Source organism: Mercurialis annua, linkage group LG1-X (genome assembly GCF_937616625.2).
Source record: "Mercurialis annua linkage group LG1-X, ddMerAnnu1.2, whole genome shotgun sequence".
Classification (NCBI taxonomy): domain Eukaryota; kingdom Viridiplantae; phylum Streptophyta; class Magnoliopsida; order Malpighiales; family Euphorbiaceae; genus Mercurialis; species Mercurialis annua.
Genome location: NC_065570.1, coordinates 8,116,812 through 8,128,282, shown reverse-complemented (window position 1 = coordinate 8,128,282; position 11,471 = coordinate 8,116,812). Strand labels below are relative to the sequence as shown.

Genomic DNA, 11,471 nt, shown 5'->3' with positions numbered 1-11,471 from the left:
CGTAGACAGATAATTCAACAAAACAAAACGGTATAGATTTTTTTAAAACTTATTAATTTAATTATTTTAAAACTATAACTCATTTAATATGTTACTTCTTTTTAAATAAAGATCATCCAATTAATAGAATTTATATAGTTCAAATTTCATCTATTTTACAACTTTTCAAAGAGATCAAGTTATGTTTATTTTTACATACAAACATGTACATATTAACTCATGTTTAATATTTTAATTATTTACATGAAGAATTAAATATTATTATTTACTATTTTAATTCTATTATTTAAAGTGTCAAAACAATTAAAAAAATCAAATAAATAATTTTTTAGATCTTGCATAAATAAATTAAAAGAAAAAGCAATTAAATAATCTCTACATCTGAACGAATATTATAAAAAAATCCACCATTTTGACAACTAAAACAAGCTATATTATTAAATTATTAAAATGAAGAATCGTTATATTTATTAAAAAAATAAACAATTAAAATATTATAAAATGTGGCTTTACCATTTCTTAAATTCTTTTCTTTCTTCTTGACGATTCACACTTTCCTTTTCTGTTCACACCACCTTACTATAAATCTTTTTCTTCCCATCTTTTTTTTTCTTTTTCCATTTCTCGATCTTTAATCATCTTTTCACTTCAATCCATCTTAATCTTTAATAAAATCTGCGTTCTTTTAATGGAAGGAGGCCACCACCACCACCACCATCATCATCAGCAGCATCAGCAGCAGCATCAACAGCATCAAATCAGTACTACTGTTAGTGTTGATTCTGATAGATTTCCGCAATGGAGTATTCAAGAAACCAAAGAGTTTTTAATGATCCGAGCAGAGTTAGATCGCACGTTCATGGAGACTAAGAGAAATAAGCTTCTTTGGGAGGTTATTTCTAATAAAATGAAGGAAAAAGGGTTTCATCGGAGCTCTGAACAGTGCAAGTGCAAATGGAAAAACCTAGTTACTCGCTACAAGGTATTATTTTCTGTTATTAATATTAACTTTAAACTATGGATTAAGACGAAATCCGGATTGTATTTTGTTTTCTTGATTGGTTTCGTGTTTGTATTATGAAGAAATCGTAGCCTTGAGTGTGCGTAAACTGTTTAAGTAGTAGAGTTATAAATATATCGTCATTCATACAAAAAAATACGAAGAAGAATGAAACCCTAAATTAGATTTGATATTTTATTTCAGGGATGCGAAACAATGGAGCCTGAATCGTTACGCCAGCAGTTTCCATTTTACAACGAGTTACAAGCGATTTTCGCAGCGAGGATGCAGAGAATGCTGTGGGCGGAGGCGGAAGGAGCAGCAGGGGGAGGTTCGAAGACGAAAGCTGGGGTGCAGCTTTCGTCGGAGGAGGAGGACGAGAACGAGGAGAGCGAAGGGGAAAAGAGCAGCGTTAGAAAGCGGAAAAAGGGTAAGATGAATGCGAATAGTAGCGGAAATAGTAATAGTAATAACTTGAAGGAGATATTGGAGGAGTTTATGAAGCAGCAGATACAGATGGAAATGCAATGGAGAGAGGCGTTCGAGATGAGGGAAAACGAGAGGAAGATGAGGGAAATGGAGTGGAGACAGAAAATGGAAGCTTTAGAGAATGAGAGGATAATGATGGATAGAAGATGGAGAGAACGCGAAGAACAAAGAAGAATTAGAGAAGAAGCTAGGGCTGAGAAACGAGATTTACTTATTACAGCTCTTCTTAATAAGCTCACTAGACAAGACATGTAATCAAGGTTTGTCCTAAAACTCTCATTTTGGAGATGTTAATGATGTTCTTTAATTAAATTTATAGTTAGGAAAGCTTCAAATAGTCTACTAATTAGAATCTTTAGTTTGTATCATCTTAATCATGAAGTTAATTAATTAATTCATAAGCACTTAATCATGAACAAAGATTGTTTGTGGAGAGTTAAAGAACATAGTATATATACATCGGATAATGCTTGTGAGAAGCATATGATGTAAATCCTATGCAACGCAATAAGCTCATCGTGGTGCATATATATATGGTTAGGTTGTTAATGGTCCATATTTATATATAGTTGTGTTAATGGGTTTCAACTTCATCAAGTGTGTATGCAACTTTCGTTCTAGGTGAGCACAAGTGTGCATTATTCTTGGTGGTGCAAATTTTCTTTATGAAAATGGATTGTAACTTCTCTTCATTTCCCTTTTAATTAGTCTTTTGAATGTGATTATATTTTGGGTATTAAACTTGTGAGGGTACTGAACTATATGAAAGTTTCAAAATGGATACTGAACTTTCTTTTGTTACAAAATGGGCACCGAACTATGAGAAAAGTTACAAAATGGGTACTCTTCGCCACATGTTCTCCACTGATTGGATGAAGGAAAAAACCACGTCAGCAAAAGGTGGCCGATAGTACCCATTCTAATGTTATATAACAATTCACTTCAAAGTTTAAAGGTAAAAAGTTATACAGCGTAGAAGTAAGTCGATAAGGCGCTCTTAATTTAAGTGAGGTTGCATATTCAAACCGTATTCATTTGTGTAACTGTTTAAAATCTGAAATCATGAGGCCTACACAGTTCGAGCTGAGATTAATTTAATGAAAAAGTTTAAAAATGATGTCTCATAGTTGGGATTTATTTAGAAAATCCCATAGATTCTGCTCAAGAAATTTCTTTAAGGTAAAATAAATTTGCCGACCCACAATTTCAATTAATTTATCTAATATAATACTATGGTCTTTATTTTGATCTTTATCAAATATACACATGATTTGTTAAGTTGATGTGATGCGATATTGTATATGTCAAGTAGGTTATATATTAATTATAAACGCTGTCGTATAATACTGCTTCACATCAGCTCTAAATAAGCGATACAGACTAAAAAGACATTGAATCAAACAGATAAAATTTTAAAATTAATATATATTTAACAAATAAACTAAAGTTTTTTTTTAATAATTTGGGAAAGAGAGTTCTTGTGGAAGGAATCGCACGCATGACCTATCAGTTTGCTGCTTAGCGCTTGAGCAGATAAATTCATTTTACCAATTTAAATGATGGAAACCAATGAGTTTTAGCTCAAATAGTATAAGCGCTAAGCAGAAAAACTGCTAGGTCGTGAGTTCAATTCCTCCCACAAGCGCTCTCCCCTCCCCAAATTATCAAAAAAACAATTTAAATGATGAAACATGAAGATCCAATCAACGTATTATCTTTATCATATTTTCTTATGCGGATGGGAGTTGAGTTTAATTTATAAAGTATAAACTCAATGAGGATTATCAGGGATCGACCTCTGTATACTGAAACTCAAATACTATCTCAATTATTCAATTAAATAATTAATCCATCTAAAAGTTTAAGTTTTTAGATAAATCTCCAATAATAGTATTGCTTTTAGCACTTAATAACATATCCTTATTATTTACACTTAAGACTAAATAAGTATCTGTGTGGGTTGGTGTATTAATACTGAATAATTTGTTTGATGGTTTACACTGCTGCATATAATATGGTATAAATTAGGCAGAGGATATATATACATATGAGAATGGAGAGGGATGGCAGAGATATATAGACAAATGTTTCTTGGGGTGTAAGTTTCAATTTTGAAAATTTGACTGTGAAAGTCAAAAAAGTATGCAAACGACTTGTTTTTGGTTTCTAGAATAGAGTAACGTCAGAGAAATATTTAATCAGAATTGTAAAGGAAATGTATGCTATAAGTGTTCACTTTTCTCATGTGCATGCCCAAAAATTATTATGGAATTAGGTTGTGGATAATTTCAGTTTTATCAATTATTTTCTTCTTTCATCATTCGAATTGAGGAATGGTTGTTGGAGAAGCTTAACCACAAATTTTAATGGCTTAATGGCGTAAAAATCATAAATTTTAGCGTGTTTTGTAAATTTAACATAAACTTTCAATTTTGGCAAATTAATATACAAATTTTTGATTTTTTACAATTTTAGCACCGATCAATTTTCCTTCAAAAAAATAGAGAAAAATGCTGATGTGGACGCCGGAATAGTGGTTATTCCGGTGTACGCATCATCATTTTTTTTACGAAAAATTGATCGGTGTTAAAATTGCCAAAAATCAAAAGTTTGTGTATTAATTTGCCAAAATTGAAAGTTTATGTTAAATTTGCAAAACACGCTAAAGTTTGTAATTTTTTACGCAATTAAGTCAATTTTAATTGATAATTGTTTAACGCTTATATTTTAATTTTATTAATTTTAAACTTTAAATATATATACATATATATTTTAGGCTAAATGACTAAAAAGACTTAAAGAAAATTTCATAAAATTCCAAATTTTTTAATTTTCTTTATAATGAAACGCAGATTCCGATTCAATAATATCCAATTATGCAATCTTACTGATGTGCCGCCTACGTGGCACTGATGTGTCATTATTCACACATCAGCACCACATAAGTAATAAGAGGAAAGGTGGTGTGTGTGATGTGAGAAATATAAGTTAATTATTAGCCTTTTGAGTTATTTCTTGTAGAGAGAGAAACATTTTGTGGGTTTTTTTTAAGGGCATATTTACTATAGATGTTCTCTCTTTCGTGATTTTTCACCAATTTTGTACTCCTTTTGATGATTAGTGGATGGCTTGATTCTTTTGTACGCTTCAATGCAGAACCACGTAAATCTCTTGTGTTATTTATTTATTTTGCTATATTATTGTTTGTTGATCAAATCCATTGTTAAATACCTACAGAATGATTTCGATTCCGCTGCGCATACCAATCCGGAGTCATGAACTGGTCACGACAATTGATACCAAAAATTCAATAATCGGTATCAATGTTACAACAGTTCCATTTATCTATTATATGGAGTATAAATATGAAATAAATAATATAAATAAATGATTGATATTAAGCTGTAGTGCTGCAGGATAACCATCCATGCATCCACATTTATGTTGAAGGATCCAATAAGGTTTTGCTATATTATGATTAACGTTAACTTTAGTTCTGAGTTCGAAATATTCCAGTAATATTAATGTTTGAATAATTATACAACGCAACGATTTCAGCACGTCATTCGTGCAATAAAGCAATGAGGCGTTAGTCATGTGCAAATGTTTAATAATAAAAAAATAAATAATAAATAAAAATTACCTAACGTAAATGATTATTGATTTGTTGTAAAAATAACGTGGCATATCCGTTGTGTGGGATAAACACTCTGTTTGTTTATATGTGTAAACCAGCTCATCGTCATAATACATTACCGCGTAAGCCAACTTATTTGAACACTCACATTTCCCCAGTTCACAACTCTACTCAAACAGACAGCTATATATCAATATATGTATATGAGAATTTGTTTTTGCATTCATAAATTAATTGTACTATGGTGTCTATCTATAAAAGACATTCATATATAATTTAGTTTATGTAAATTAAATTTCAGGAGAGTTTATATAAATTTAAAACTTATACTAATGCTTCATTAATAATTATATTTACATTCATAAAAAAAATTACAATAAAAATATAAAATAAATAAATCGTAATTTATACTTTTTTTTTCCGAAATGTTTGCCAGTCTTTTTAATTACATGGACAGAAAAATTAAATTTTATTATTTTTAGGCCAAACGCATATTTGGATCCTTGCACTTGTCGTCTTTTTTAAATTGGGTCCCTGCACTCAAAAACATCCATAGTAAATCCTTGCACTATCCAAAATATCTAATTCAAGTCCCTATCGGTAAGCGAGTAAACGGAACGTAGATGACGTTAAAAACTAACAGATGCAAAATGTGTAATTGAGTCCCTGCACTGTCATTATTTTTTAAATTGAGTCCCTACACTAAAAAAAATATCCAAATTGCGTCCCCGCACTATAATTGTTTTGGAAATTGAGCCCCTACACTAAAAAATATTTAAATTGAGTCCTTCTGTCATCAAATAATATTAATAATTTCTTATTTAATTTTATTTGTAATATTTAGCATTTTTAATATTAAAATTGTCTCCGACTATTAACAATTTTTTTAAAATATAATTTAAAATCTTAATTATTTTAAATTTTTTAATTAATTAAATTAAATTAAATATTTTCAAATATATAATTAATTTTTAATTTTATAAAAAATATTAAATATATTTAAAAACATTCCTCAAAACCTAATTTTTATTAGTTTCGAGAAGACAACCCTATTTTTATTAGATATAAAAAAAAGAACTCAAATCTATTATTTACATATAAAATACTTTTATGGCTAAAAAAAAACAATAATCCTAACTTTCCTAAAATTAACCCATCCCTACACTCTGCCCCCGTTGCCCCCGTTGTGCGGCCACTGTTATTCATCGGAGCCGTCACCTTTTTGCGACATAATATGGTAAAGGAGGAAAGCGACGCTAACGATGATGTTGGAGCCGGTAAACAACGCTGGAGATGATGGTAGAGCCGACAGACAAAGCTGGGGGCGATGGATTTGCTCGTGACGGTGGGTTTGCTTGAGACGGCAATGAAAGTGTAGGGTTTTTTAATGAGAGTAAAATGAAAGTGTTTTTTTATATGTTTTTATTTATTTAATGTGTATATTAAAAATTATATTATATTTTAATTTAATTTAATTAATAAGATTCTTATTTGATAAATTTTGAATAATAAAATTTTTAATTAAAATTTATAGTGTAAGAACCCAATTAGCAAATAATTATATTGTAAGGATCCAATTGGCAAAATTGTATAGCATAAATATCACCAGTCTCAAAGAAAAGCGTTTGTGACTCACTCTCTAACAGAATAAGACGGAGGGACTTATTATGGTCATTTTTGATAGTGCAGAAATTTATTATGGATGTTTTTGAGTGCAGGGACCCAAATTAAAAAAGACGACAAATGCAGAGACCCAAATATGCGTTTGGCCTTATTTTTATGTGTTCATGGCCGCATGAATTGTTGCTTCTCACGTACCATTTAGTAGGGGTGTAAACGAACCGAGCCGTTCGCGAGCAGCTCGGTGTTCGGCTCGATAAGAGCTCGGTTCATGTTCGTTCGTATTTTAAATGAACCGAGCTCGAGCTTGATTTTATGTTCGTTAATATAAACGAGCCGAACATGAACATAGTGGTGTTCGGCTCGTTTGCGTTCACGAACAGCTCGAATAAGAGTTCGTGAACAAGCTCGTGAACGAGCTCGATTAAGAGTTCGTGAACAAGTTCATGAACGAGCTCGTATATAGTTCACGAACAAGCTCGTTTAGAATCTCGATTAGGTGTTCGCGAACTAATTCATATTTATATTAATTTATATAATTATGTTTCTAATTTAGTTATCTCATATTCGTGAACGAGCTCGATTATATTGTTTTTAATTTATTCAGCTCATATTCGTGTTTGTTCGTTTAACAGCTCGTGTTCGTTTGTTTATCCGCTAAACGAGTGGGCTCGCGAACGAGCTCGTTTAGTACTTATCGAGCTCGCTCGCGAGCTCGTTCGTGAACGAGCTCGTTTAGTACTTATCGAACTTGTTCGTGAGCTCGTTCGCGAACTTGTTCGTTTAGCGGCTAAACGAACGAACACGAGCTGAACATGAACCGAACATGAACACTATAAAATCTAAATGAACCGAACATGAACACTCCGTTCAAAGCTCGACTGAACATGAACCGAACATGAACACCTTGTTTGTTAAACGAGCCGAACATGAACACTGCAAATCTCGGCTCGGCTCGGTTCATTTACACCCCTACCACTTAGTGATTATCAGGTGGTCTGTCTCATTTGTGACATATTTATTTTGTGAAATATTTTCTCAAAAATTAATCACTAAATTTGTGGTGGGTTTTGACTAAAAAAATCGGTTGAATTTTTTTTGTAAATATTAGGTAACTTTAACATTTTGAAGAGAGTATCATTTCTATATCTATATTTTAACCAAAATAATGAATATATTTTTAAGCATAATTCATAATAATCAGATTTGTCAATTATTTTTTAATTTATACTAACAAATATATCCAATCACCAATTTCAATTTATTTTCGGGCATATATAAATAACTCTTTCTAAACTTAAATAAAAAGTTAATCGATATAATACTCATTCATTAAATCATCAATATAAAAATAAATTTTAATGATAATTTAATTAAGGATTGAATGTAATTATTATAAATTATAAAATTGGCGGATCAAAATATTATAAAATATATTTATTACATCAGTCAAAAATATTAATATATAAAATAATTTTTTCTGTTTATAACTTTTTCATGTGCCTTTATTATTCTAGCAATAACATGTTTAACCCTTAAATTTTCCATACTTTTAACAATTTATGCTAGAATCAATTTACGATATATATAATATTATTTACATGGGTGAAAAGATGTTTCAAATGGGCTAATTTAAAGTTTAGGATCCAAGAGTTTTTATAATTTTTTTATTTATTTAACTCATATATGTTTTAAATATTTATCTAAATAAGAGGTTGAGCTTTATTAAATTAATTTTTATTCGAGTTTGTTCTCTATAAACAGTTAAATTTTCTATTATATTTAATCCTTATATATGAGTGGTAAATTTAGAAATAATTATTTTATTATTTGTATTTAAATATCTTAATCTTCATAATAATTTAAATTAATTTAATTGAAAATAGATTATAATGACTGTCTTCTGGTGCTCTTTTGATCAAAATTCGGTTCAAATTACTAAATTCAACATAAATATATTTCTGTGACTACTAGAAACGGATTATTTTATAACATGACTATACTAAATTAATTTCTTGCGTAACATGACTATCAAAAATAATAATTATTATTCTGTCCCTTTCTATATAATAAAATGAGACAAAGGTTTTGTTGTTATTTGTAAGAACAAAGCATACGATATTAGTTTTGTTCCTTTCAATTCTTGAACATGACCTGTTCAATTATATCATTCAAATTTGTTCACACCAATATTGTCAATGGGTTGGGGTCGATTTATATACAAAAGTCAAGAATTTGTTTGTCTACATCAAATTTGCTTTTATAGAATCTATAATACTGTGTCAGGTAAGCGACTAGATTTTGCTTATATACACAATATTAAAATAAGTGTAACTGTACGGAAATTAGGTGTTGTCAAATGAATATCTCATCAAATATATTATATACGAACCGGTTAAAGCAAATGGTACCATAATTTTAACAATTGATATTAATATTACAACAATTATATATATATATATATAATTTATTCATAAAAAAATATATATATATATATAATTTTTTAAGTAAAATAAAATATTTAATAAAATAAAAGATAAACTTATCAAGGATAAATATAATATCTAATTAGTGTGTTATAAATTGTAATTATTAGTATAGATCTTGTAATTATTAGTGTAGATATTTACTTTGCCACTACTCCAAGTCTTATACTTGGCCACTACTCCAAGTCTTATACTTGGCCTCTACTCCAAGTCTTATACTTGGTCATTACTCCAATACTTGTATATAAATAGCTCTACACTTGATGAAATGGACAATTCATTCAATTCAATCACACAAACTTTGTTATGGTATCAGAGCCTACTTCTTAAAATTAGTAGCTTTGATTTTAGTTTTTCGTTATAGATTTTTGGGTTGATTATTTTTAATCAACATCTTTGTTTTGAGATTTTCGGTTTCTCCTGAATTTGTTTCTTTTAGGTTGATTAATCTTTGAATCAACATTTTTGATTTAAGTTTCTCATTTTTTTTGAGAATGTCTACCGAAAATAATTTTGGAAGAACATCTGGTGAGCATTTGGCTATCAGATTTACAGGAAAGAACTATGCCGCATGGGAATTTCAATTCAGAATGTTTGTAAAAGGAAAAGAACTTTGGAGTCATATTGATGGGTCGTCTTTTGCTCCTAAAGATTCGAATGAACTGAATCAATGGGAGGCAAAAGATGCTCGGATCATCTCTTGGATTTTAGCATCGGTTGAAAGTCATATGGTGAACAATTTACGCTCCTATGAAACAGCTCAAGATATGTGGAATTATCTGAAGCGCGTATATCATCAAGATAATACGGCACGCCGCTTTCAACTTGAATTTGAGATTAGTAACTACAATCAAGGCAATCTATCTATCGAGCAATATTATTCTGGATTTCTTAATTTGTGGAGCGAATATTCTGGTATTATCTATTCTAAAGCACCAAAGGAGGCATTAATCGGTCTTCAAGAAGTTCATGAAGATAGTAGGAGAGATCAATTTTTGATGAAATTACGACCAGAATTTGAGGTTGCCCGGGCTAGCTTATTGAATAGGAATCCAGTTCCTTCATTGGATGCATGCTTTGGTGAGTTATTGCGAGAAGAGCAAAGAATGGCTACGCAAGCTATTATAGGTGGTTCCAAAGAAACATATGATGTTGTGAATGTTGCTTATGCTGCTCAAGGAAGGAACCGAGGAAAAACGCCAACGCAATGTTACAATTGCAAGGAGTTTGGGCATATTGCCCGCAATTGTACTAAGAAGTTTTGCAATTATTGTAAGCAGAATGGACATATCATCAAGGAATGCCCTACACGCCCACAAAATCGGCAAGCTCAAGCCTTTCACGCAACCACTTCAGATCCTTCACCTACTACCACTAGCAATAATCACTCAACACTTACTCCAGAAATGGTACAACAAATGATTATCACTGCTTTTTCTGCTCTTGGGCTCAAAAGTGAAGGTAAGCCTGTTCCTTCTTCTTGGTTTGTCGATTCTGGAGCCTCTAATCATATGACTGGTTCAGCTGATTTTTTGTACAATCTACGAAAATATACTGGCTCTCAAAATATTCAGATTGCTAATGGAAGTAATCTTCCGATTACATCCGTTGGTGATATTGGACCTTCTTTTCGTCATGTATTTGTTTCTCCTGGATTGTCTACTAATCTCATCTCGGTTGGCCAAATTGTGGATAATAACTGTGACGTACACTTCTCTCGTAATGGTTGTCTTGTGCATGATCAGATATCGGGGAAGGTGATCGCGAGGGGGCCTAAAGTTGGCAGATTGTTTCCGCTACAATTTACTGTTCCTAAAGAGTTCTCTTTAGCTTCTTTCGTTGTTGAAAATAAGGCTGAAAGTTGGCATAAACGGCTGGGCCATCCAAACAATGCAATTTTGTCAAACTTAATGAAGCGTGGTTTTCTTGGTAAAGATAAGTGTGCTCACCAAGTGCCTTTTGATTGTTCTACTTGCAAATTGGGTAAAAGTAAGATTTTACCATTTCCTACCCATGGAAGTCGTGCAAATAAATGTTTTGAGATAATACATTCTGATGTTTGGGGCATTACTCCTGTTATTTCACATGCGCAGTACAAATATTTTGTGACGTTTATCGATGATTATAGCCGTTTCACATGGATTTATTTTCTACATACCAAAGATGAGGTGTTCGCTATTTTTCAAACATTTTTGGCTTATGTTGAGACTCAATTTTCCGCTAGTATTAAGGTTCTGCG

General features: G+C 31.0%; 1 protein-coding gene across 1 annotated transcript; it reads left to right on the top strand.

The window, feature by feature from the left end:
• Positions 1 to 554: 554 nt before the first annotated feature.
• Positions 555 to 1,898, top strand: LOC126664718 (trihelix transcription factor GT-3b). The gene is made up of 2 exons (XM_050357236.2): positions 555 to 982; positions 1,205 to 1,898. Exons 1-2 carry the CDS (start codon positions 689 to 691, stop codon positions 1,742 to 1,744), a joined length of 834 nt encoding a protein of 277 aa, XP_050213193.1. The 5' UTR covers positions 555 to 688; the 3' UTR covers positions 1,745 to 1,898.
• Positions 1,899 to 11,471: the final 9,573 nt, after the last annotated feature.